General features: G+C 43.1%; 1 protein-coding gene across 1 annotated transcript in view; it reads left to right on the top strand.

Annotated features, from left to right (window-relative positions):
* Positions 1-27868, top strand: part of LOC306739154 (low-density lipoprotein receptor-related protein 8-like) — a gene marked incomplete at both ends in the record, with an annotated part of 69038 nt that overhangs the window by 37357 nt on the left and 3813 nt on the right. Inside the window, 11 exons of the mRNA XM_079221116.1 lie at positions 2525-2914; positions 4734-4856; positions 6502-6624; positions 9656-9775; positions 10256-10381; positions 17733-17904; positions 18951-19178; positions 22510-22628; positions 23080-23219; positions 26141-26282; positions 26951-27103. Coding sequence (XP_079077242.1) covers positions 2525-2914; positions 4734-4856; positions 6502-6624; positions 9656-9775; positions 10256-10381; positions 17733-17904; positions 18951-19178; positions 22510-22628; positions 23080-23219; positions 26141-26282; positions 26951-27103 — 1836 coding nt within the window. The remainder of the gene's footprint in view (positions 1-2524; positions 2915-4733; positions 4857-6501; positions 6625-9655; positions 9776-10255; positions 10382-17732; positions 17905-18950; positions 19179-22509; positions 22629-23079; positions 23220-26140; positions 26283-26950; positions 27104-27868) is intronic.

The following is a 27868-nucleotide window of genomic DNA, read 5'->3' as shown; positions in this document are numbered from 1 at the left end:
TGAGAGTCGTCGCTTCTCGATTCCAGCAGTGTTTCCTCTGTAAATGTTTGTATGGCATCACAGGAAAGGTCAGTTACTGAGCTATTTCCCTGGTGAGGCACTGTGACCTTGCAGTGGCTAGTGGACCTCAGCGCTGAACTGTCCCGTCAGTTTAAGGCTGTGATATCTATGTGAAAGCTGTGAGGACATTAAGCTGCACAGACAGTGACTGATATGCTCAGAGGTATTGCTGTCCTTTCACCTACACACAATATTATTATATATTTACCTGTCTTTCCTTTGTGCATCCTAGTCTCAATCATCAGCTGTAATGCTAATGTGAGTAGAACGACCAGTCGTCTCTTGCCTTTCCATTTAAGCCACCGGTTGCTGTTGGCAAAAATCACCAAAGCCGCCGGAAAAAGTAAAGTGTGTTACACTGCCAGCTACTGACTGCCATGGTGGTAGTCATAAAAAAGGTTTTCCCTCCCAAGCCATTGAGGAAGGGGCCATACATAACATCCATGTAAAGCTCTCAGAGAATGTAGCATTTCTACCAGCTTGCTGGCTGTCAAAAGAACAATCTATCTAAATGCTAATGTCAGCATGCTATCACGCTCACAATAACAATTCTGGTAAAGGATGTTAAGCAGGTGTAATGGTAAGCTTGACTTGTACATTGTGCACATAAACATAATAGGTTGTGTGGCGTTACAACAAATACAGTGTATCTAATGTTAGTGTGTGCATGAATATGATATGCTGTATAGTACAACATACATTAAATGTATACATACAGTCCATATTTACATATCCACTTGGTGTATCAGCTTGTATAGTATGTTCCTGCTTTTATTCAAGCAACCATACTACATTGTATCATTTAAAACCCGCTGACTTATACAACATTACAGGAAGACGATCTGTGGGCTCAAAGTTGCTCCAAAGACCTCAGGTTAATTTGCTTAGCGCCTCTCCACCACTGGAAAACAAAGTCTCTCTCCAGTGTAACCAGGCCACTCATGTACATTACTAATGGTCTGCCCACTAAGTAATAATGTACATGACTGTTGAATCTCCTTAATTATTTAGTGCTAAATTAGTATGGAGTTGGCGTAGTAGAGGCATAACAGGGACAGTCGTTATAGAACACATCAGAATCAGATGGAGCTTGTTTAATATTGATGAATATAAACCCTTTTACTGAACTGAATCTTGACACTTGTTTTTCGTGTCAGCTGCTTTCCCGTGCTTCTGTGGCAAACATGTTGGTACCAGTGAATTAATTACACACTGAGGAAATAGATGGGGACTTTAACACATGGTATAACTTCATAGGATAAGAATTAGTACACCATCCGGCACCTGTTCCCCCAGTTTAACTCAGCACATAGAAGTGCATGCAATGTTCCACTCTACTGAGATATTCCATGTATATTTTTTTTCTGAGGCTGTTTTTGATTCTGCTTGGTTGCAGTGTTTTAGCTTTAAACAGTCACCCAATGACACAACACTGAGCTGATCATTATGTTTAACTGATGGTTAAATGTTGATGCCTTTCCTTTCTGTTCAGAGCATTTCAAACTGATATGTTCTCTAGCCATTGAAAAGCTGATGCCTGTTTTGATTGAAATATTAGCATCAAAATCAGAAATAACTGCTCATGCACATACAATCTTCACTGACAATATGCACTTGCTTTGCAATGGGCGGATTCTGTGGATAATGTTTTAAAACAGTGATCCCCTTCCTCTAACCAGTCAAAGGCAGCAGTGTTGAAGTTGAACTCCCTGTGGTTTGTATAAATATCCAATTCTGCTTCTCCCGGTGCTGCTCTGGGCTCACAGTGGAAAGATGAACTCTCTTCACAGCCTGAGCGCGTTTGGACAGACTTGAGTAGAGACAGTGAAATCGGGAGAAGGCTGGGAGAGAGTGAGAGAAAATTATTTCCAGAAGCCGTGTGAAGGGGAGAGGTAGCGTTACAGGACACACCTTTCCTTCCTGCAGAGACACATTTGCGTGCAAACATACAGTTTATGGATAACCAGCGTCAAGACAAAGATGAGCCAAGTTAAAAAAAACACACTAGTAAGAGAGAGATCTTTTGAAAGAGGAGGAAGTAGCATACAGAGGGAGGAGAAGGACCGACTGATGGCAGAGAGAGCTCTATTATCTTTTGCTACACAGTAGAGGAAATTTCTCTCCTTCTTTCCCTCTCTTTCTGCCCACCACTCTTTCTGTCTCTTCTTCTTCCTTTCAGCCTACATGAGAAACTCTTATTACTGTCACTGTGTCTTTGTGTTAAGGTAATTGAAGTTATTTCCTTTCATCTACCTACAGATACTGTTGAAGCTTCATTATTTATTTAACATACTGCAAACACAACCTGAAACACTTGGGTGATTGTCACATCTCAGTTCATTTTTAAATCACAGGCCTTGTGTGTAATCTGTGTATAAAATTCCACAGAAAGACAGGCTATGCAGGCCCTGATTTGACCTTCAAACTCTTTTCTGAGTTGTGTTCCTTTCTGCTCGTCCTCTAGATGCCAAAGCCTGTCCCAGCGGTGAGTTCATGTGTGGCAACCGCAAGTGCTTGGCCACCGTCTACGTGTGCGACGGAGATGACGACTGTGGAGACGGCAGCGATGAGCTCAAGTGTGTGTCCCCTCTCACCTGCGGGCCCAACCATCTCCGCTGTAACACCTCCGAGTGTGTGCCGCTCATGTGGAGCTGCGATGGAGACCCCGACTGCTCCGACAGTTCAGATGAAGGGCCGGAGCGCTGCGGTGGCGATGGGGTCCCCTACCTGACTAATCGCCGGACAAACTGCACTGCTGGGGAGTTTCGCTGTGCCAACGGGGAGTGTGTGAGGCTGACCTGGAAGTGTGATGGAGATCCAGACTGCAAGGACAAGTCTGATGAGTCTGACTGCCGTGAGTCTCTTTTCTTGGCATCCCCTTGCTTTCCTACTGTTATTCTGTCCTCTTATGTGGAACTTTTTTTACCTTGCAGGAGCCTGTACTTTATTGTGTGAAGGCTGTATCCTCGTTTCATATTTGAAAGGCTATCCTCTCTGTCTGAAAGGGTTTCTGTACATATGGAATATGTTACTGGGTTCAGGTATAGTTTCTGTACATGAGAGAATAGTAAACATAAAGAGGATATAGCTCTGCCCTATTTCCATACTACTTGCTATTTCTAGGCAGGTTTTGAGTACATATACTGCATACAAAAAGAGTGTGTGTTGAGTGTACTGTTGATGCAATACACAGAGAAAATAGAGGCGATATGTACACAACTGACAGTTTTTAAAACAATGTTTGTGGGTTTTAATCTTGATTTAGTCATATTATGTTTTTTGTCACATTGTTTATATTAATCTTGTTTAAAGAAAGCTTCAGACCAGTCAAATGTCGACACATTTAAAAATGATTACACTGAAGGTCAGTATTATTTTACATTATCTTTGATCACAGAGTGCACCATCATCTTTGTTTGTTGAGATTCTTTCCAGTCTCAAAGCATACAGATATCTAAACAAACAATATGCCCATCCCCTTGTGAGGTGTTACTTTGCCATTTAGCACATTTCAACTATGCTGGTAGTTGGGGTAAGGTTTATTTTTCTCTTTTCGAAATGTGTCTGGTAAAGAATGTGTTTCTGTCGATAAACGCAGTGTGAAGATGAGGCCTGGTGATAAAACAGGTTTTCCTATTAGCTGGTCATGGATGGGGGAGCCCTGAAGCTCCTGTCTCACTAAGCCAGAGTGTGAAGCCCAGATAGTCCCACTATTCATTATCTAGATGTGTGGTGCACATATCACACCCACCTCTCACTCTCTGTGGCGTCTTATTAGAGACACTTACAAGAGATTGATGTTTAGTTATAAAACATCAATCTCTGGATCCCTGTATTAAGAGAGGGGTCTGGAGGCCTAACCTTGTATTTGTCCATTTACCTCCACTACGTTTGCTATAGTCACATGCTCTACTGTCTAGGGAAGGATTATTTTGCCATATACATTGAATGCTATTGTAAGTCATCAGTGTATCCATGTGTCTGGATGCAATCCTCGGTAACTGACTTATCACATTTGCCAGATACGGAGAAACAGTGTATAAATAGTATGCTATTAGTGTTGCGTGTTTGTATGTGCATATACGTGTGTGCACATGTTTGTCCAGGTTACAGCGGCCCTGTCTCCATTACATTCTCTCCATTCTGCTCATCTTGTGATAACACTAAATCATATCCCCCTCAGTCATATATATTGCTTTTTAGTGTGATTTAGAAAGGAGTTATATGAGCACACTGGGCCAAGTTGATGAAAAGCTTGTCTATGCTAGGGATATTAATGACATGTGGTGTAGCTTCATGCAGCCTCATCTTTGCGTTACTATATTGGAAATCATTCATCACAAGCCCTCAGTTTGACTGTCTCTGTCGCAGGTAGCACCCAACACCGGCTGTGAATGGATAGAAGTACACGACTATATTTGATTGCACAACCCTTTTGATGTCATGTATGCTTTTACAAAGGATCCTTTGAAATATGTTTTGGGGGCATGTCTTGCCCTGATTAGAAAGGCAAAAGTAGAGAGTATCGTGAAAAACTGATAAAAGTGAAATAAATAAAAAAAGGTCTTGGTCTGGGTTCGGTTACAGGATGTTGTGATCCTCTTGAAGAGATTAAATTGGATTTACAAGTCCAGTTTCAAGTGTGTGTTTATGTGTGTGCGTGCTTCTTACAGCTCTGTTGACGTGTCGTCCCGATGAGTTCCAGTGCGGCGATGGTTCCTGCATCCACGGCACCAAGCAGTGTAATAAGGTCCATGACTGTCCTGACCACAGCGATGAATCGGGCTGCGTCAACGGTGGGTACACTTGTCATCACTGTGTGCAGCCCTGACTGCTAGAGTCTGTCCTCCTCTCTGCCTGTTCACCTGTCTTCTTCTTTTCTGTTTAAATAAGTCTTCCTGTTTGACGTTTTGACGGCCGGTGTATGTGTATATATATATATATATATATATATATATATGTGTGTGTATATATATATATATATATATATATATATATATATATATATATATATATTTATTTTTGATTTATATTTATATATATGTATATATATATATATATATATATATATATATATATATATATATATATATACATATATATATATATATATATATTTGATTTATATTTATATATATATATATATATATATATTTGATTCAGTGTGTCTTCGCCTTGTGCACATGTTTGCCTTTGTGAAATATGCTTTTATATATATAGTGATGACTTTGAACAGCTGTATTTGTTGTAAAAGTGAAGGACATTCAAGATAAAAGTAACATACATCACAGTACAACACCCTTTTGATTAGCTTGTCTGCTCTATCTTTACTTCCACAACTTTTAAATGTGTTTCAGCCTGTGGTTTAAATTAAAGTCTAATATTGGAATGAAATGTAATGAAAACTGATGAATAGCAAATATAACACCTTATAGTTGCAATCCTTAAGATTTCAATACTGGTAGATATGGGCAAAACCCGTGGTTACAGGTGGTATCAGCAAGTACAGTTTGTTGTAATACTTTGGCAAACACTCATTGACCAGCTAATTGTCAGTTGTGACTGCACAGTTAAACTGGTGTCAGTTAAAATATAATTGTACAATGATCTGATTTCATGCTAAACACGGCCTGGAGTTAGGCTACCTTGCTGAACCAGCCTGCAGCCTTTTATCTAGCAGCTCATTGTGCCTGCTCTTTCTCGTTTCATTACTCACCTCAATATTTAAAACTCGCCCGCTGTCAAAAACAAAGTGTTTAGTTCTAACAGTGGTGATAAAAGTAGGATCAGTTGGAAGCTTTCCATTTAGATTTGCATTAACTTATTATAGTTCTTGATAAAGACAGTGAACTATGAGGCTCATATCAATGAGATAAAATAAAGCTGGATTACCTGCTGCATTGTTTCCTCGAGATAATTACAGAATGTAAATACGAACAATGACTATTGCAGAAACAATGCTGGCCATCAATAGTATCTCAAAAAAGGGGTTGTTTTCATGAAAGCCATACAAGTTGTGGGATTTTTCTGGGTTTAAATGATTGTGAAATGAATTGCTATAATAACCATTGATTGTTGTGAGGGCTTTTCGAAAGCTGATTTCATAACTTCTTTCAACTAATAAGTTACCAGCATACTGCAAAATGACGTTACAGAAAATGTAGCCTTAGTACTGAGAACCTGAACCAAATTAAAGTTCAGCTATTATCACACTAGGCCTTTTGGATATCTGAGGGAGGAGTATTTATTGCTTGTACATGGTTTGGTTCATGTAAGCTTTCAGTAATTTGGTGAACCACTGGAGATATTCAATATGACATCACACACTTTTTGATGTATCAGTTTCTGAATTACTTTGCAATAGCTTCTACAAATACATGTCAATCAAGTTTATATGATGATATATATGATGCTTATCTAGCTGCTGCTGTTCTCTCACAGCCACAAGATGCGAGGGGCCCCTGAAGTTTCTATGTAAGAATGGAGAGTGCATTGACAGCTCCAAGGTGTGTGACTCTGTCAAGGACTGCAAGGACCGATCAGATGAGCCCAAGAAGGAGTGCGGTAAGAGGACTTTTTCTCGACAAGAGTACTTGGATGTAACCTCTGCTGTTAACAAACTATCCACAAAGTCAGAATCTGCCTTCCGGCTCCGCTAGTCCATGTCGATGTGTCTTTGGGCAAGACACTGAACCCCAAATTGCTCCTGCAAGCTATGACTGCGGTGTATGAATGAGTATGAATGTTAGTTAGAGTCCTGATGGGTCCTCAGGTGGCTCCTCGCATGGTCACCCCTGCCATCAGTGTATGAATGGGTGAATGATGGCATGTAGTATAAAAGCGCTTTGAGTGGTCCGAAGACTAGAAAAGCCCAATACAAGTACAGTCCATTTACGATTTTACCACGTGTCAGCGGAGCTTTTAGCTAAACCCAGTGCCATGAGCACATTACATACACACTATGTAAATGAGTTCAAGCAGTTAATGTAGCAGTGTAATAGTGTTTACCATAACAAAACTGTGACTCCTATTACCTTGCATTTCAAAGGCTTCAGAGCCACACGCAAATTAGCAGAGAGAGCCTGCATGTACTAATTATCATCAAATGGTGGAAAAAGGCTTCTTCTGCTCTGCGATAATGTCTTAACCCTCCATCTCTCCACCTGTCTGCACCTTCATTTCTTCAACCTTTTTACTGAGTTAAAGTTACAACACATTGTGTGTTTATGACTCTGTGATGAAGAGCTCAGTAAGAAAGTTACTGATACGAAAGAGTAAGGAGCAGACAGACACTGACATATCAGAGGAACTTACAGTTGAGATGGCAAAGTGACAGATGGCAGAGTAGACTGACCTCAGCCAGGGACGAAAAAAAGACTGAAAATGGAAAGTATTTCCCCTTCCTTTGTCTTTCATCTTCCTTGTCTTCCTCCCTATATCCTTCAACTCAGGTCTTGTTCTCAGCTCATTAAAAGCGTGTCCACACACACACCTAGCTCACCGCTCTGCTCACTCAACCATTTACTCGCAAGATGTTCCCCAACCACAACACACAGAGAGACAGTACTACTCCCAATGTCCTGAATACACGTCTAAACATAGTTGTTCGGTGAGATTGCATTTGCCGCATCAGCCTTACATCAGGGTAAAATAAAGACAATGCATTTATCTCTGAGCGCAAGTAAAATGTTTTCTGTGTTTCCCCATCTCATTAGAAATAATGGCACTATTGTGGTAATTACCACAGTACTGACTCATTACTGGGCACACCATTCATTTCCTAACACTGCACCATCACTTTCAGCTTTCACTGAAAGGAATGTCTGAAAATAGCTTGTATAATGGGTTTCCATGGCGAGAGAGGGAGAGAGACGGAGGTGGAGAGACGTCATGTTTGTTTGCCCATGGGAAAGTCACCTCTAAATCATGGCTGTCCTTGGAAGTGGTCTAGGAAAAGCTGTTAATGCTATCACACGGTCTCCCCCGAGGAATTTGTGTTACCCACCCAGCCCCTCTCAAAGAAAAAGGAATGAGTGAGTCCTCAATACAGACACATCTTGTTATTTCCTCTGTCTTCAGTTAATTCTGCTGACATGAAGGGAGTTAGCAGAAGCTACTTTGAGTGGCAGGTTGCTGTCACCCATCCAGCTGAATTAGTGATGGGAATTTAATGCTCGCGGTTGCAGCACTCAAGTCTGCTGGCACTGACACAAAACAAAGATGAAAATGTTCCCACAAAAGTAACCCTCAGTCAATCTTTGGAGAGTCAACTTTATCTTTCTTTCTTTTTACAATAAATAAAGAATAATGTGGTTTAGCTGTGCAAAACATAACTTTGCTCAAAGCTCTACGAATGAGCTCAACAGGTCATCTTGGATCTCTGTAGTCAGTAAATACGGTTATTTGTTTTCTTGCGATCAATTGGATGAGAAACTCTTATAACTATACGGTAAATATAAAGCTATATTGAGCCGGATGCTGGTTACAGATTTAAGCACACTCTTGAGTTGAGAAGTGAGGTTTCCCTTGTAGTTAAACCATTTTTCTCTTGATCACCCCTTTCCAGTTGTTCATTGTGCAACCATTTTGACGTTTCGTTCAACAGCACACTCAGTTAACTTTTCTTCTATGATTCATTCAAACAACATATTGTTTTTTTTCTTTTAAAAGCAAACATGGACAGGAAAGCGTGCTAAAGAGCTGTCAAGTCATTTCCACAGTGAAATTATAAAACGGTACTATTATATATAACAGCTTGCGTAAGCATTTGCTAGATGAAATTTGATCCTCAGTTGTATTGAACAAACTTGTGGAGGAGATTAAAAAACAGCCTAAAGAATTGCAGCCACATTTGAATCCTTCTTGCTATCAAGTAATTCATAAAGCCATTGTGTGCAGCCTAATAAAATCTTAACTGCCTCGACTTTCTTTATTGTGTGCCAACCTCCAACCTTGTGCCAGCTGCTATGACCTAGTTTAAAATGAGAGTGGTTATGTTTTTACATCTTGTTTTTTGCTTCTTTCATTCTCCAGATGCTTTTACATCACTCTGCCTCAATTTAAGCAGCAGACCTGTTTAATTTAGATGTCCTCTCTCTCTCTCTCTCTCTCTCTCTCTCTCTCTCTCTCTCTCTCTCTCTCTATGGGGCATCTCAGAATCCCAGTTCACAGCGTTAATCCTCTCTACACACATATTTCATATCCCTGCAGATGGACCTGATTCTCAGTTTTAAGAGCTCACTGCGTGTGATGTCTTGTCTCTTTGATTCCTTTTTTTCTTCTTCTGAGAACATCTGATATAAGTGTTCAAAAAGGATGGAAAATTGCTGAGCATGAGAGCTAAGATAAAATTGAAGATATTGAAGATGATATCCATTTTTCTCACCTATGTGCCACACATATTTATACACATTTAAATATCACAAGCCACTGCAGTTACCCGTTTGACAAAAAAATGTTTTACCATAAATGAGCCATAGGCCTTTTTCTAAATCTGATTATGACCTTTTAAATGACCTATTGGGATCCCGTAATATCCCTACCTCTTCTATGATTGGCTGCATTTGACTACTGGCTTCTTTTCTTTGTCTCCCAGGGCTGAATGAGTGTATGATCAACAACGGCGGCTGCTCCCATGTCTGCATGGACCGACCAATTGGCTTTGAATGCCAGTGCCCCACTGGCTACCAGCTATTGGACAAGAAGACTTGTGGTGGTAAATAAAGAAACTTCAGATAGAAGGCAGATAGTTAAAAAAAATGTAATGGCATGTTAGCTGCTGACCTAGCTACTATGAAACTGTGCGCGTGCGTGTGCGCGTGCGTGCGTGTGTATAGTCCTTCACACTTTCCCCATCCTTTTGACACTAACATTTCCCCATAACACCCAAGGAAAACGCCTCCTTGAAGGAAGTAGAGCGGAGAAGTCAACAGGGACACACCCTGGCTCACTGTTGTTTCTTCCCATTAACTGGATGACAACATGTCTGTGTGTTTCTCCAGCACTTGCAATTAATAATGTGCATATTTACTCATCCGTTACAGCTGTTAGTCTTAGAAATGCATTGCTATATTTACATTTAGGCAATTTAGTTTCCGCTCTTATTTACTGCAGCTCATGAGGGTGAATAAGTCCCTGTCTGTCTGGGTGCATCTCTCAGTCGATTGATCGCCTCTCTTCCCTCTTCTCCCTGCAGACATTGATGAGTGTGAGAACCCTGATGCTTGTAGCCAGATCTGCATCAACTACAAGGGGGATTTTAAATGTGAATGCCATGAAGGCTATGAGATGGACCCTGTTACTAAGACCTGCAAGGCAGAAGGTGAGTAACAAAGCTAAATGATCAACAATGCAATGTGTCTGAGACAATAGGATTCATGTGAGGGGCTTCTATTCGGTTGAACATGAGCATCAGTGATTAGTCAAAAGGATGTTTTTGAATGTGTTGTGCTTATACTTCATGTTCCTGCATTACAAATGAATTAAATATTTTGTTCTTGTTTTATATTATGCAGTTCTTAACCTACATAGTTGCTGTTGCAAAGACACATTTTCCTCTGAAAGTACAAAACATATTCTCTCAAACATTGCACTGCCTCATTAGTGCTTCACACTTCACGCTCAGCTTTGGAGCCGCAGTGTCAAAACCCTCCTCGTCTCATAATCACAAATATCTTTCTGCTGTAAGGTTCTTATCGTTGCTTTGCACTTGCTTGTGCAATTGACATAATTGCTTCATCATAAAGAAAGCGAGCATCACCAAGGCAACTACTTGTTTTTTCCCAGTCCAAATGTGTCCTGTCACATTCCACAGTTTCATGAGTGACTGAGTGATGTGTTCAACCATGCTGAACACTTATAATTAGGTAAAGCAACTCTTCAGGGGTACCTGGCTAAATTACGATGGATGCTAATTCATTCAAAATGAATCGGGTGTCCTGTTTGGTTTGTTGACAACAGTTGTCGGACTAGTGAAGAACAAAGTGAACTGCTTGGAGGCCAACCATAGCCAAAAGTTATTAGCACAAGACTCACAGAGAGGGCCAGTTTATATATTTACAATCCATTTGCCCTAACATTTTAATTATTTAATTGTCAGGAAACAGTGAGTCAAATGATTTGTGGGGATTTGGTTCCTGTGGCTGTCAAATGCTGTGATTTAATTTCCCTCAATTAGTCTGAGCTGATATCAAAGCTCAGCACTCACATGTCTGTGTTTGTATTTGCACACTGTATATGTGTTTGGATTATATCTGCCCCCTGCCTCTGTCTGCACTTGTGTATTTCTCTGTGCATGACTGCCCGATGTGTTTGCTATCCGTTCAACATAACCAGGACAGAACTGTGTGTATGACTGCCTGTCACAAGCAGAATAGCAGTGAATGCAGCCGTTCCACCGCTGCTGTGACAGTCCATAAAACGAGCAGGGGACCATTTCCCCCTTTAGAGGGGTTGGAAATGTTGTCATTGTAATAGCCAGATTTTGAGACCATTTAGTCCTGACCAGCACTGCCATCATTCAGACTTTGAGGTGGGAGAGGGAGGAAAGGGAAGAATGAGTGCGAAACTACAACGAAGTTACGACACACACTGTCAAAAGGAAACTGAGGCGAGTGAGCTAATAATGAGAGAATATCATATCTGCCTCTGGAGATAACTGGCTGCAGCTGCCATCCTATTACCATGCCGTGTCAGACAGAGATAGGCCCAATATAGATGTTACAAGACAAAGGTGGGCTGTAGTTGCCAGCCAAAAGTAATACAACCTTCCCTGTGGTCTCTATTACCCACTTGGTTTTTTCTTGCCAGAATTATTAGAAATAATCATGAAGATGGCATGATAATATAAATGCTTTTAAGGTCCTGGTTCACATTTAGGGCTAATTAAAATGCATCCTAGATGACCTTATCACTAGCGGACAGCTCTAAAAATAGGTGAGGGCACCTAAAATGAAACAAGGACACTGTGATTTAGCTGCTGAATGCGTAGCTATGTGTGCTTGTAGTGTAGCATGACAAAGATACCGAACTTCAACTTATTTAGTTCACTTTTAAAGTGTAGACTTCATAATGTTTTATATTTGTGAATACAATTATATTAAAAACATGATTTAAATAATGAAAAAATAAAGGGAGCGATACACCAATTCAAAACATAGTTAATTATAGAGAGAGGACAAGCTCAAATCATGGCACCGGCACATCGTTGAGGCATTTCCGGTGGCACGTCTCAGATGTCGGGGCACCTCCGAGCTGCTGGAGCAGTCGCCACTCGTTTAGAGGCAGCACTTCCGGTGGCAGCTCGCTGCCAGAGCAGTTTCCACTACTTTAGAGGCAGCACTCCCGGCACCTACGAGTTGCCACTCATGTGCCACTAGTTTTTGAGGCAGATTGATTCTACTATTTGTGGCAGCTGCCTCTGTTTGGGAGACAGGTGCCGCAACTTGCTTAAGGTCCTGGAAGGTATAATATGTGAGAATGCATTAAGGTCCTGGAAGGTATATATTCCTACGTCCCAGCTGACTCTGTTTGAAGTGCCGCTGTTTTGGAGAGGCGCTGCAACAGTTTAACCTTTATTTGTTGTTATTTGACAATAAATTAAGGTCCTGGAAGGTATGACTGTTGGTAGTGGTAAAAAAAATGCAGAGTGGTGCAACCCAACCCTGTCTCCTAAAAATTACAATCAACGTATATTTGTGTTATTGTTTTCATGTATACATTTATAATCAACATATGTTTGTGTTATTGTTTTTGTTTTCATGCTTTCCCGCTGAATTTAAGCATATTTGAATTTCTAAGCTATGCGGAGGAAAAGAAGCTAACAGGATTCCCTCAGTAGCGGCAAGCGAAGAGGGGCGGGGTGAAGCCGGTAATGGGGCCGGTCGGACCGGGTACGGTCTTCTCTGAGTCGGGTTGTTTGGGAATGCATCCCCAAGAGGGTGGTGAATTCCATCTAGGACAGTATACCACTGCAGTCAACTCAGCAGACACTTGGATCTCCGTGGTTAAATCACAGACACTGACATTTCAGGAAACACATTCAAGCGAGCGGAGAGATCCACGTGACACAACATCCGGTTTTCAATTCAGATATTTTACAAAGTAAAAGTTCTACGTCCCACAATCAATCCATCCATCCATCCATTATCAGCCGCTTATCCGGGGTCGGGTCGCGGTGGCAGCAGGTTCAGCAGGCCGACCCAGGCTTCCCTCTCACCCGCAACACTTTCCAGCTCATTCTGGGGGATCCCGAGGCGTTCCAAGGCCAGCCGGGAGATATAATCCCTCCAGCGTGTCCTCGGTCTTCCCCGGGGTCTCCTACCAGTTGGGCGTGCCTGGAAAACCTCTAATGGGAGGCGTCCAGGAGGCATCCTGACTAGATGCCCGAACCACCTCAGCTGACTCCTTTCGACACGAAGGAGCAGCGACTCGACTCCAAGCTCCCCCCTGATGTCCGAGCTCCTTACCCTATCTCTAAGGCTGAGCCCGGCCACCCTACGGAGGAAGCTCATTTCGTCCACTTGTATCCGAGATCTCGTTCTTTCGGTCACGACCCAGAGTTCGTGACCATAGGTGAGGGTTGGAACGTAGACCAACCAGTAAATGGAGAGCTTCGCCTTCAGGCTCAGCTCCCTCTTCACCAGACGGACCGGTACAGCGCCTGTTTTACTGCTGCAGCCGCACCGATCCGTTTGTCGATCTCCCGCTCCACCTTACCCTCACTCGTGAACAAGACCCCGAGATACTTGAACTCCTTCGCTTGGGGTAGGCAGTTTGTCCCCACCTGGAGGAAGCAATCCACCGGTTTCCGGCAGAGCACCATGGCCTCAGATTTGAAGGCGCTAACTCTCATCCCTGCCGCTTCACACTCGGCTGCAAAACGCCCCAGTGAATGCTGGAGGTCACGGTCCGAGGAGGCAAACAGGACCACATCATCCGCGAACAGCAGAGAGGTGATCCCGAGACTCCCGAACCGGATCCTCTCCGCCCCTTGGCTGCGACTAGATATCCTGTCCATGAAGGTCACGAACAGGACCGGTGATAAAGGGCAGCCCTGGCAGAGGCCAACACCCACCGGGAACGTGTCTGACTTATTACCGAGGATACGAACAAAGCTCCTACTGCAGGCGTACAGAGACCGGATGGCCCGTGCCAACGGGTCCGGCACCCCATACTCCCGCAGCACCCCCCATAAAAACCCCCGAGGGACCCGGTCGAAAGCCTTCTCCAAGTCTACAAAGCACATGTAGACTGGTTGGGCAAACTCCCAGGACCCCTCCAGTAGTCTTGCAAGGGTAAAGAGCTGGTCCACTGTTCCACGACCGGGACGGAATCCGCACTGCTCGTCTTGAATCTGAGGTTCGACAAGCGGAAAACCGAATTCCTCCCATGCCCGAGTTTTAGCATCCGCGACCATCGCAGCTGCAGCCCTTCTGGCCTGCCGGTACCCGTCAGCTGCTTCAGGAGACCCCTGGGCCAGCCAGGCCCGAAAGGCCTACTTCTTCAGTTTGACGGCTTCCCTCACCCCCCGTGTCCACCACCGGGTTCTCGGGTTGCCGCCACGACAGGCACCGATGACCTTCCGGCCACAGCTCTGAGCAGCCACGTCCACAATAGAGGCTTTGAACATGGTCCACTCGGGTTCCATGTCCCCAGCCTCCCTCGGGATTTGTGAGAAGTTCTTCCGGAGGTGGGAGTTGAGGACCTCCCGGACAGGATCCTCCGCCAGACGTTCCCAGTTCACCCTCACTACACATTTGGGCTTGCCTGGTCTTTCTAGCCGACTCCCCCGCCATCTGATCCAACTCACCACCAGGTGGTGATCAGTTGACAGCTCTGCTCCTCTCTTCACCCGAGTGTCCAAGACATACGGCCGCAGATCAGCTGATACGATTACAAAGTCGATCATTGATCTACGGCCTAAGGTGTTCTGGTACCAGGTACACTTATGAGCCACTTTATGTTCGAACATGGTGTTTGTTATGGACAAACTGTGGCTAGCACAGAAGTCCAACAACAAAATACCATTCGGGTTCAGATCGGGCAAGCCGTTCCTCCCAATCACGCCCCGCCAGGTTTCTCTGTCATTGCCCACGTGAGCGTTGAAGTCTCCCAGGAGAACTATGGAGTCGGCAGGCGGCGCCCTTTCCAGGACCCCTCCCACCGACTCCAAGAAGGCCGGATACTCCGAACTGCTGTTCGGTGCATAAGCACAAACAACAGTCAGAGCCTTACTCCCCGCAACCCGTAGGCGCAGGGAGGCGACCCTCTCGTTCTCTGGGGAAAACTCCAACATAGCGGCGCTCAGCCAGGGGCTCGTGAGTATCCCCACTCCCGCCCGGCGCCTTTCACCCTGGGAAACTCCAGAAAAGGACAAAGTCCAACCCTTCTCCAGGAGCTTGGTTCCAGAGCCCATGATGTGCGTTGAGGTGAGCCCAACTATATCTAGCTGGTACCGCTCCACCTCCTGCACCAGCTACGGCTCTTCCACGTCCCTAGAGCTAGTCTATGCCGCCGGCGATCAGCTCGTCCAGGTCTCCTGCCTGGCCCGCTGCCCGGTCTGCATAGCACCCGACCCCGATAATTCTCCCCGCGGGTGGTGGGTCCACAGGGTGACTGCTGCTCCATGCTGTTTCTTCGGGCTGAGCCCGACCGGGCCCCATGGGCGAAAGCCCGGCCACCAGACGCTCGCTGACGAGCTCCCCTCCTGGGTCTGGCTCCGGGAGGGTGCCCCGGTTTCCCTTGTCCGGGCGAGGTAGCTTCATACCATGGGCTGCTATTCATCGGGGTTTTTTGAACCGCTCTTAGTCTGGGCTCTCCCCCGAGACCTGTTTGCCTTGGGAGACCCTACCAGGGGCTGATGCCCCGGACAACATAGCTCCCAGGATCACTGAGCCACTCAAACTCCTCCACCACGTTAAGGTGGCGATTCATTGGAGGAGTGACTTAATGATGCATCCAGACAAACTGATCAATACAGAAACTATGCATCAGTTTTTAATGAAGGATTATTGTACCTGCACTCTTGTTAGAGGAGGATATTAAGCTGTATCACACAAGCTTTGTTGTGTTATTTATCTGTGTTAAAAGATGACATTAAGAGTATCGACTTGGGTGCTACAAATATGCAGCATCATATTTAGGGCTGCAACTAACGATTATTTTAATAATCGATTAATCGGTTGATTATTTTTTCGATTAATCGATGAATCGGATAAAAAAATGTTTTTATCAAAAAAGCGTTCATTTCCAACCCTTTATTCAAAATGAGCTGTTAATTAAAACAACAAAATGGACTAACACTAAAAACATACACATGTATGCTTTACATCTGCCAAATGTGAGCCCTATTTACTGTAATTGATCCCTCCAGAGGTTGCATTTACATACCCTGCTTTATCAATATGTATGAAATACTGGGACAGAGGGAAGCTGTACTGCTACATATAGAGCGTCCTCTTCCTTAAACTCTTTCATTCTGGGTCTCTTATGACCACGACGTCACGTTGTTGGCTAAGCCCAACTACGTGATTTGCTTCATTCTACTTTGAGTAAAAAAATTAAAAAAAACCTGCAGCCAGATCCGCCGGTGTGCTGGTTTAACGTTAACGAGTGACAGAGTGAACTGAACCAGACTGGGGGGGTGACGGCATGTTTCATCACGTTACGTTTTTTTACAAGCAAGACTGAACTGTAACGGAACATAACGTCACTTTAACAACAATACACAACCCAAACACGTTAGTTAACGCGATAGCAAGCTGACTAGCTTCCATTAAAAACAAGTTTGAGGAACATGAAGACGCTGATTGGCCAAGACTCGACTTGTCAAAGATCTTCTATTTTTGAGAACATTACAACCTCAGCTTTTCTCGTGTCTCACTCCAATCTCAGAAACGCTGGCCGGCCAGTTGCTCTGCTCCGCTCTTTTTTTTCTTCTCCGCGACTCCCGGCGTAATAATCGCGCGACACAACGAATCGATAATGAAATTCATTGCCAACACTTTTGATTATCGATTTTTATCGATTTTATCGATTCGTTGTTGCAGCCCTAATCATATTAAGCAATGCCTTTTGACACTGTGGTGATTCCTTTGTGTTATTAAAGTAGAGGAATGTCTACATCATCCACTGACACGCAGCTTCATGTTCAACCGTCTTATACAATTGTTTTGATGCTGTGCTGAAAACAACAATTCATTGGAATCGTCTTCCTTTTTGTCCTGCCTTTGCACACATGCATGTAAAACCATTATTTCTCATTTCTAATCCAATCTAAATCCAGATCATGTTTGCTCAGAATGCCATTGGAGTTAATTTCACCTGGCTAAATGTTATATTTACTTTATAATACTTTACTTGCTTGCTATATGTGATTCAAATAACGCGTGCTGTGCATAGAGGTGCAGCTCCTTTCTAATAAGAGATAACGTCATTGACCCTTCTTCTGGCCCTTTACCAAATTGTCAAAGCTGGTTTGACTGGCCATTATTGAAGTACATCCCAACTCCACCTACCAATAATGTATTCTTCTTACTAATGTATTCACCCTGCTTTTAAATTGCTTTTCACTGTGACAGATTGCAAATTTCAGCTGGATAAACCCTCCCATACTTAGGCCGCAAATACACACTTTTTCAAGGGCATTACATATCGTTGTACTTTGTGTGCAGGAAAGAGCCCTTACCTGCTGTTCACCAACCGGCATGAGATCCGACGCATCGACCTGGTGAAGAGGGACTACAGCCAGGTGGTGTCCACCCAGAAGAACGCTGTAGCTCTGGACCTGGATGTGGCCAACAATCGTGTCTTCTGGTGCGATCGCTTTCACCGGAAAATCTACAGGTAAACGTCTACAGATGAAACCTGACTTAGAAGTTAAAAAACTAATTTCGTATCAGAAACCTTGTCCCTCTTAGATTTGAAAAACAAACCTTTTTGACATTTTTAAAACTTCAGATTTCAGACAAAATAATTTAAATGTGACCTTACCGATACTTGATGTGCCAAACCATATAATGTTGCACCATGGCGTGATTTGATTTGCGGATATTTTATTTACTAAAGCATCTACTTGTAATCAACTGAGTCAATAGTTCAGACCTGCTACTATTTTAGATTAATTTCACCCTTCCTATTGTTATACCAACTACGATTTCTCCCCAGAGTGTATTCTAATTGGAGCACTGTGTTCTCTTTATGAAATGGATGTTAAGAGAAAAGATCTCTGGGGAAACTAAAATTGAAATTCCTGTTCGGGAGCACAGCTGCCTGGCTCTCACCTCACACCTCTGCCAGGGCCAAATCATTACCGGGCAGGCCAACCCCTGAGTTAGGCCTTGTCTATTCTGATAAGTGGTGCACCTGAGAAGGATGCCAACCCCCGGATGAACCTGCTCAGCGCATGGCCCAAGGCTACAGCTCACATACCAGTCCCAATCTCCACTCCTACATCACTATCTGGGGAGTTAGTATCCACATTAGTTGGGATGATACACCATCTGTAGGGTATTAATTGTCCTGTATGTTCTCATCCTGTATATCCTCTTATCATTTATCAAAATCATTTTCCAAAAGTACTTGAAGAAACAGTTATTGCTAGATTGACTTTCACTGAGAAAGTGATTGCAGTCTGCGTTTCTAGATTTACAGTTACAGTCTCAGTACTTTTTGGGAAACGTTTGTCACATGGTGCCATGCAATAATAACGATAGTGTATAAAGAGTCATTATCACTAAATAGAGCTCCACCAGGCAGTAAACGTCCCTTTACTACACATCCTTTCTGTAATTAGTGCTTATTTTCTGTAGACTATGACTCGTATTCTCCTCCTCTGAAAGTACTCCCTGCCTCCCTCTCTGTCTTAATCGCCTTCTCTCCTCCCCCCGCAGTGCCTTCATCCATGAGGCCAGTGACCCCTCCCAGCAGGTACCGCTGCTGGATTCTCTTCTGCAGACCCCCGTAGGTCTGGCTCTGGACTGGCTCCAACATAACCTGTACTGGGCCGACTCCGGAGACAAATCCATCTCCGTGGCCTCAGTGGACGCCACCAAGAGACGCGTCCTCATCAACACTGACCTGAGTGAACCCAGGGCCCTAGCGCTGGATCCCCATCACGGGTAAGAAGGACGATGTGTGCACATTAAGAAATGCCTTGACCTACACGATTAATTTATAATGTATGCTAATTACTAAACTGTATGCTATTAATTTACATAACAATATACAATATGTTAGCATAAATTTGTGTCACGCTGATTTATATCGGGTACCCTCCTCTACATCTCTTTGAATATGCTGGCAGATAGATGATGATGGTGAATGACCCAAGATATAGCTTTGTTAAATGATTTCAGCCCAGGAAATTAATAAACATAATCCTCTTCTGAGACCATGTCTAATGGTAAATATAAGAGAACCCCTGTTGCTGTATGTGGGAATCCAGAGTAACAAGCCTGTGACCCATTTAGCATCCTGACTCAATAGTTTTGTAGAAATTCTGTCCCAGATGAGCGCTCCTAATCTGGGAAGCTTTATGAATTTGTGGCAGCGTGTGCTTCTGCATCTTTTGTCTTCTGTTGATCCAAACCCAGATGAAGATACACTAAAATAAACAGGCGCACAGCCTAAACTGAGGCACACAGTGAGCGTTCCTGTACATTATAGCCCCAATCATGACGGCCCAACAGGAATCCAGCACACACAGATCTATTTTTATTGACATGAAATGATGATTTTGTCTTTGCAGGAAAATTCAGTTAATGTCAGTGATGAACATTTACATAGAAAGACGTGATGTGTAAATCACACTGTATTTTGTTGCTGTGATTGCTGACTGATATTGCCCAATAACCATTCAAACTATACCGAACTCATACAATAACAGCTTCTACTTTTTACAAGCCTCCCACAAACCATTGCCATGGCTGCAGTTTTTGCTAATACTGATGATGTACATTAGCACAGCTGCAGAGTTGCATCGAATACACTGCTTCTAATGATGACATGATGGGCTGTTAAGATTTGTCTCGAACACATCTGGAAAGCAAAAGTTTCAGTCAACACTATTTTGACTTGTGATTTTATGTTGCTGAACGAACAACTTCCATTGAGTGCACATCACCCAGGTCTTTTGATCTGTTGCATTTATCTTTGTTTCTGTCACTAATGTGATTTTGTAACATACCAGCTGCTTTTAACAGACATGTATCCATTCATGTGTCCCCGTTATAACCACAGTTCCACAAATTTCACAGGTTCTGTTCCCAGACATCAAATCAGGCGATATTGCCACTGCTATTGTGTTCAGTCTGTATGAAAAAATTAATCATGTTTTCAGCTACCAATTGAAGAGAAATTGCATTGGACAATTTCTCTTCACATAGGATTCTTCTACGATAGGCTGTGTATCGCATGGCAATTTTTATTACTGTCATCGTGTACTGTCATCTTGCCAATGCAAAAATGTTGGTGCAGTGCTCATAATAAATAATTTAAAGAAATATGGAAGAATGCTTTATGACTTAATATCGAAGAAAGACAAACTGACAAAGTTAGTAAATCACCCCCCTGGTGTCTGTAGGCCATTTCATTATTCTTGCTCCAGGCAAACTAATTGATGGAAAAAATGTTCAGTGCAAACAAGCACAACAGGGACTGTTAGCACAGTCACCAGACTAATTATTGCATTATAAAATACGAGAATCTCCAAGAAATGTGAAAAGGGATGCTATCTTAACATAAACAGATTAATACTTGTGCAGTATCCATCCATCCATTTTCAACCGCTTATCCGGGGTCGGGTCGCGGTGGCAGCAGGTTCAGCAGGCCGACCCAGGCTTCCCTCTCACCCGCAACATTTTCCAGCTCATTCTGGGGGACCCCGAGGTGTTCCAAGGCCAGCCGGGAGACATAATCCCTCCAGCGTGTCCTCGGTCTTCCCCGGGGCCTCCTACCAGTTGGACGTGCCTGGAAAACCTCTAATGGTTTGAATTCAATGGAGGCGTCCAGGAGGCATCCTGACTAGATGCCCGAACCACTATGCCCAAACCTGACTCCTTTCGACACGAAGGAGCAGCGGCTCGACTCCAAGCTCCCTCCTGATGTCCGAGCTCCTTACCCTATCCCTAAGGCTGAGCCCAGCCACCCTACGGAGGAAGCTCATTTTGGCCGCTTGTATCCGAGACCTCGTTCTTTCGGTCACGACCCAGAGTTTGTGACCATAGGTGAGGGTTGGAACGTAGACCGACCAATAAATGGAGAGCTTTGCCTTCCGGCTCAACTCCCTCTTCACCAAGACGCTGTTTTACAGCTGCAGCCGCACCGATCCGCCTGTCGATCTCCCACTCCACCTTACCCTTACTCGTGAACAAGACCCCGAGATACTTGAACTCCTTCGCTTGGGGTAGGCAGTTTGTCCCCACCTGGAGGGAGCAATCCACCGGTTTCCGGCAGAGCACCATGGCCTCAGATTTGGAGGTGCTAACTCTCATCCCTGCCGCTTTACACTCGGCTGCAAAACGCCCTGACATAAGCTTTTCCCGGGAGGCTGAGCAGTGTGATACCACGATAGTTCGAGCACACTCTCCGGTCCCCCTTCTTGAAGATGGGAACCACCACCCCGGTCTGCCAGTCCATGAGCATTTCAGCATCTCAGGGCGGATCTCATCTACCCCCGGCGCCTTGCCACCAAGAAGCTTTTTGACTACCTTAGTGACCTCTGCCAGGGATATGGGTGCATCCACCCCAAGAACTTCAGGCACAGCCTCCTCTCCAGGGGACATGTTGGCTGGGTTTAGGAGTTCCTCAAAGTGCTCTTTCCACCGCTGATGTCCACAAGCCGGGTCCCCCCCCCCCCCCCACGAGAACAGCCTGGGGTAGGCCCTGCTTTCCCTTTCTGAGCCGCCGGATGGTTTGCCAGAACCTCCTTGAGGCCAACCTACCTGTCAGCTGCTTCAGGAGTCCACAGGATTGCTGGTCCATGATCTTTTTTCGGGCTGACCCCATGGGTGAAAGCCCGGCCACCAGACGCTCGCCGTCGAGCTCCCCTTCCGGGTCTGGCTCCGGGAGGGTACCCCGGTTTCCCTTGTCCGGGCGAGGTAATTTCATTCCATGGGCCGTAAATCATCAGGGTTTTTTGAACCGCTCTTAGTCTAGGCTCTCCCCCGAGACCTGTTTGCCTTGGGAGACCCTACCAGGGGCTGACGCCCCGGACAACATAGCTCTCAGGATCACTGAGCCACTCAAACTCCTCCACCACGTTAAGGTGGCGATTCGCGGAGGAGAATCGCCACCTTAAGGTGGTGGAGGAGAATCCACCAGAATATTGTACTGCACAGGAGAAACTTGTGCAGTATAATATTGTTATTTCCACATGTCTTTTTGAGTACAGCAGAACAATATGAAGACTCCATAATAACACAATAAGTGTGCTTCCTTTGTTCAATCCAGCTTCATGTACTGGTCCGACTGGGGCACGCGAGCCAAGATAGAGAAAGCCGGGATGAATGGAGTGGACCGACAGGTGCTGGTGGCTGATAACATTGAATGGCCCAATGGCATCACTCTAGGTGAGAGGAGATCATCTGTTTATCGACTCCTGCCCTTATGTTATATATTACACATTGCTATGTACACCTATAGTTGTGTGTTTCTGGATGTGCCTGAAGCACAGTCCTTAAAAAGAGCTAATACACTCAATCAACTCATTGCAGGTAAAGATCAAAAGTAATTCCAATCATAAGGGTAATTGATAATGACAAAACATATATTAATAAAGTTATCACAGTTGGTTTGAATGACATTTGAACTGTTTTAGAAGTTATAGATTGACACCGTAAAACTTGCGGTGGTGTAATAGATAGAATCTGACATTTTAAAATGTAATCAATATCACCTAAAAGGATTTCTTGGTCAGAGTGCAGGAGTGCCTACCGTGAACACAATCGATCTGTATTCAGCTTGGGAAAGTCCTTTTCACACGTGTGTGTGTGTGTGTGTGTGTGTGTGTGTGTTTCTCAGATGTAGCCAACAGGCGTCTGTACTGGGTGGATTCAAAACTACACCTTATAGCCAGCGTGGACCTGAACGGAGCTCACCGCAGAACACACGTGTCATCCGCAGAGAGACTGGGACACCCCTACGCTCTAGCTGTTTTTGAGGTTTGTGTGCAACAGATTTGTAATGAGTTTAGGTCGTTGTCTGTGGTATCATCCAGTCTCCCACATCTCATCATATCTACATCTCTCTCATTAGCCTCGCAGGGGCCTGCAGTGTGACCGGGAGTCTGAAAGTAATGACTGCTAAATTCAATTTACTGTGTATCCAGTTTGTGTGTGTCTGTCTGTGTCTGTTTTCCCATGTGGGGTTGACTGGCTGAGAATACTAAACAGAAGACAGCTATAGAGCAGCCTAAAGCAAACCCACGCACACAAGCTTTTGGTCATAAGCCAGCTTCCGTGTGCGTAAGCATGGTTTTACATGCCAATAAACTCTTGTCTGGTGTGTCCCTGTTGTTGCTTATGCAGCAACGTCCCAGACAGTTTCAGATGGCTACTAATGACGTAGAATGTAGGAAGTAGAGTATTGCTAAAGGCTCCTGTTCAGTGTCATATAGTCATACCGTATATGATGATATTGGATTATTATTGATGCACTTCATATTTTGATGCACTTCATATTTTTTATTCATTTTTATTAAATTAAATTAAAAATTAAATATATAATCGATGTACATTTATTTAATACAATTTCATTTGATGTATTTTGTATGTAGAATCTTAATCTGCAAAGTAACCAGGCTTATCAGTTAAGTAAAAAGTACAATATTTCCCGAAATGCAGTAAAGCAGAAGTATGAAATAAAAATAAAAAAAATCCTAGGACTCAAACTTACTTCAAAATCTCAATTCTTAATTAAAATGGATTAAAGTTGCTTTCCACCACTATAAAAATAAGTTCTCTCGTTACAAGGATTTACTGTTTAGAATAGAAACTGCCCACAGATGTCACTGTTTTAACCTTTAAAATGAAAATGGCAATAGAGGTGAGCTGTCCAAAGCATAACCTTGAGGGTTTTCCTTGCTGTTGCAGCACAGTAACTCACAGAATGAAGACACATTCGCTTTTGGTGTCAGACCTAATCGATCTGGGCTTCTCTGCTAGGCTCTGTTTTGACAACAAGATGACCTTCTTGTTCAGGATGTTGAGCATTCACCAGAACCCTGTTATTGACTGAAGCTTGTTGTATTGTACATCACATTACCATGTATTTCTGACTCAGTGACTGACTCAACACACACACACACACACACACACACACACACACACACACACACACACACACACACACACACACACACACACACACACACACACACACACACACACACACACACGCCTATTGTGTCGCTAGAGATTAGCCTGTAGTTTCTAAGACTGTTTCTTAAACTGTTGAGTGAGTGAACTGGGAAAACAAAGCAAACAAATGAATCGATAAACAACAAGCAGAGTTCAAATTAGCCTTATGGCTACTATCATTTGATCTAAATAGGATGTGTTTTAATAATTTAGGATCTAATGCTGTAACAAACCACAAGGATGTGCCAGACACTTGAAACCGATACAAATAAAACCAGTAAATGCATAAATCTTCCACAGTAAGATGTAGCCCTGTTTATTGCATGCCTGCCTCTTACTGTTGCCCTCCAATATAATCAAATATTCTTAGTTACCATACAACTTCTTCATTTGCATTTGATAGATTCATCGCCTATTTGCAGCAAAAGCAACATTAAAACACTCTTCTGCAAAATACAATTATTTAGACTATGTGTGTCAACACAAGTACTAAGTATTTATCAGTGCATATTTCACCTAATTTTCTTTATATTATTTTTCCACAAATACATTAGATTTGTGAGTACTCTGAGCCAAGCATTTGCAGCTCTTAGCATGGTGTAATCTCATGCATCTCATGTTAGGCTGTACAAAGTAGTGCTTTAAGCTGGTTGCTTCCATCTGCATGCTAACATGCTCACAATAACAATGCTAAAAAAAACAGCTAATATGTAGTTATAATGTTTATTATGTTTACCATTTTGGCTCAGTCTGTTTCCAAACTTTGTGTTGCATGTATTTGGTCATAAACAAAGTATTGAACACATTTCAATGTGGACTAGATGATGGTGCTAGAGAAAAGTTGTGTAATCATTGAGGTTATTACAATTCAGATTTGACAAATTAAGTTGTATGACAGTCCATCCAGTAATTGTGAAGACATCTTTCTTGAAACCACAAATGTCCTCATGGAGGAACGAGCAGATCAGAAGTCTGACTTAAATTACTTTGATGCACAAATCCAGGTGACTGGTCCACAGCATAATGCCAATACGCTGGGCACTAATTAAATGTGATGAAATTAAATCATATTGTGATAAAATCATATATTGAGATATCACGATACACAATTACATCGTCTAAAATGATAATAACAAGCACATACTGACGTAGATTTATCAAAAAATCTGATTATTTTGCACAAAAATTCTTAATTAAATGTAAAAAATGTATTCAGTTCTTTTCATTTCAAATATTTAATCGACACAGAAATATACAAAACCATGTGGTTATTTCATATAGACTTTATATATATATATTTATTGAATTACCAAAAAAACATGCTATTTTGAGATATACATTGTTATGGAGATATGAAATGATCTACATCCGAATAGAAGATTTCACCATGTCGCCCAGCCCTACCTGCCAACAAACCCAACAGAATTAATACCCACATCAATGAAATCAACATCAAGTATGATAAATATTGTTGAAAAAGTGACATGCAATTTTTGACTATGATTGTTTAGATCCTTCTAAGTTTCCCAGAAGCCATAAAGTGACCATCATTTTTTATTGTGGATTGTAGAGATACGATTTCTAGTTGAATGACCTGACTTTTGAGGTCACAACCCAAGCTTTTGGAATTGCAACAGTGCTCTTGGGTTTGAACCCAACACAACCCTGACTAACTCGTTCTGTGTATTGCTCATATTAAAACAAGGATGTTCTCTGTGCTTCAGGATCGTCTCTACTGGACAGACAGAGACAGGTCGGCGGTCTTCATGGCCAACAGGCTGACCGGTCAAGACATCCACGCTCTGGCTGAAAACCTCAACGACCCCCATGACATCGTGGTCTTTCACCAGCTCCGCCAGCCGCCAGGTGTGTTCACACAGTACGAGTGAAGGTCTTGCGTGTGCGTCTGCACTTCCCCTCCCTGAGATTCTGTGAGCTGAGTTGCATCTCTGTGACCACGATTCCTCGGTGGATCCGTGTCGACCCAGGCACATGAATAAATGATTGTTAGGCTTGTGACTGTGCCGGAGTGATCAAAGCGTTGGGAGCAGCAGCACATTCACAAATCTGTGATAACCCTGCCCCCGCCCGCTTCCCTCTTAACATGACAATCCAGGTTTGAGTGGAACTGAACAGAGTTTTTAATCATGAATGTGTGGGCTGTGCATTTCCTTTCTTGTGTGTCTTTCCAATTTGATCTTCATACATATCTGTTTTTCCTCATCTATCGTAAAAAGATACCATGAACACAATGGTGGTGTACCTGGCTCAGACCACAGGGTCTAATATTTACAGCAAGTTTCTATATGATGCCAGATTGTATTCTTTTAGATTGTGTTCATGCACTGTAATGGGCTTTCTTGAAAGGGAATTCACCAGTGTTCACAGTGGGGAACAATAAAGTGCATCAACTTCTTCTGTCTCTCTCGGACTCTCTGCTATCTCCCCATGTTGAATAAGTGATAATCTTATTTATATAACCATAACTGTGTGATTCTCCATGTCTCTCTCATTCTCTCTGTCACTGTCTCCAGGTCCAGACAGCTGTAATCTGGGCAGCGTGGCCAATGGAGGGTGTGAGTACTTGTGTCTGAAGGCTCCACAGATTACTGAACACTCGCCCAAATACACCTGCGCCTGCCCCGACGGGCAGGACCTGGGGCCTGATATGAGGGCCTGTGTGCCAGGTGAGCATGTTTATGAGTGTTAATTAAGAGCATTAAGTAATCAATATTGGGCAGAAAGCGCCACAGTGCTTATTGTGAAGATAATCAGATTATTCTTGCCTTGAGGAAGCTCTTTTTTTGTGATGGATGTCATCAGAGCGAAAACCTCAGTTTTCTACTGGATTAGTGCTGGCAAATGTTCCCTTTGTAGAAAATACAAATAGAAAAATAAATAAGTTATAATAATTAAATAATAACAATTGAAGAATAGTTAACGTAATAGATAAATAATAGCTTGCATTTTAAAACACCTTTCAGGGGACCCAAGGATGCTTTAAACATATGTAGCCAGAACAAAATAAAACAGAAAATTAATAATAATTTTTCACAGTTTTTTTCAGATTTTATTCAAGTGAGCCCTGTGCTGCCTGAAACTCTGTTGCTGTTTGGAAATTATTTTTAATAACTGAACACAAGATAAATTCATATTTTATTTGTAGTAGGTCGTAATAAATACAAAAAGATTTGATATGCTCCCCTCAAGCAACATATTTATTGAACCTGTAAATAAAAAAGATAGTTGCCAAGCAACACATACAGGCGGTAGATACAATAACATAGACAACTATGCAATGAAAATTAATCTAACACTACTTCTCTGGAACAACTACTACATTTGTTGTATCACATTGCATTGTGATATACGGTGTTGATGCTTGCTTGTCATGCCAGGGAGGGGACAGCTGCTTCGAACAGACCGAAGATCAGTTGTGTTTGCCTTGATCA

The sequence above is a fragment of the Taurulus bubalis genome (assembly GCF_910589615.1).
Source record: "Taurulus bubalis genome assembly, chromosome: 1".
Lineage (NCBI taxonomy): Eukaryota > Metazoa > Chordata > Actinopteri > Perciformes > Cottidae > Taurulus > Taurulus bubalis.
Note: the sequence above shows the minus strand (reverse complement) of the source record. Positions and strands in the feature narration are given on the sequence as shown.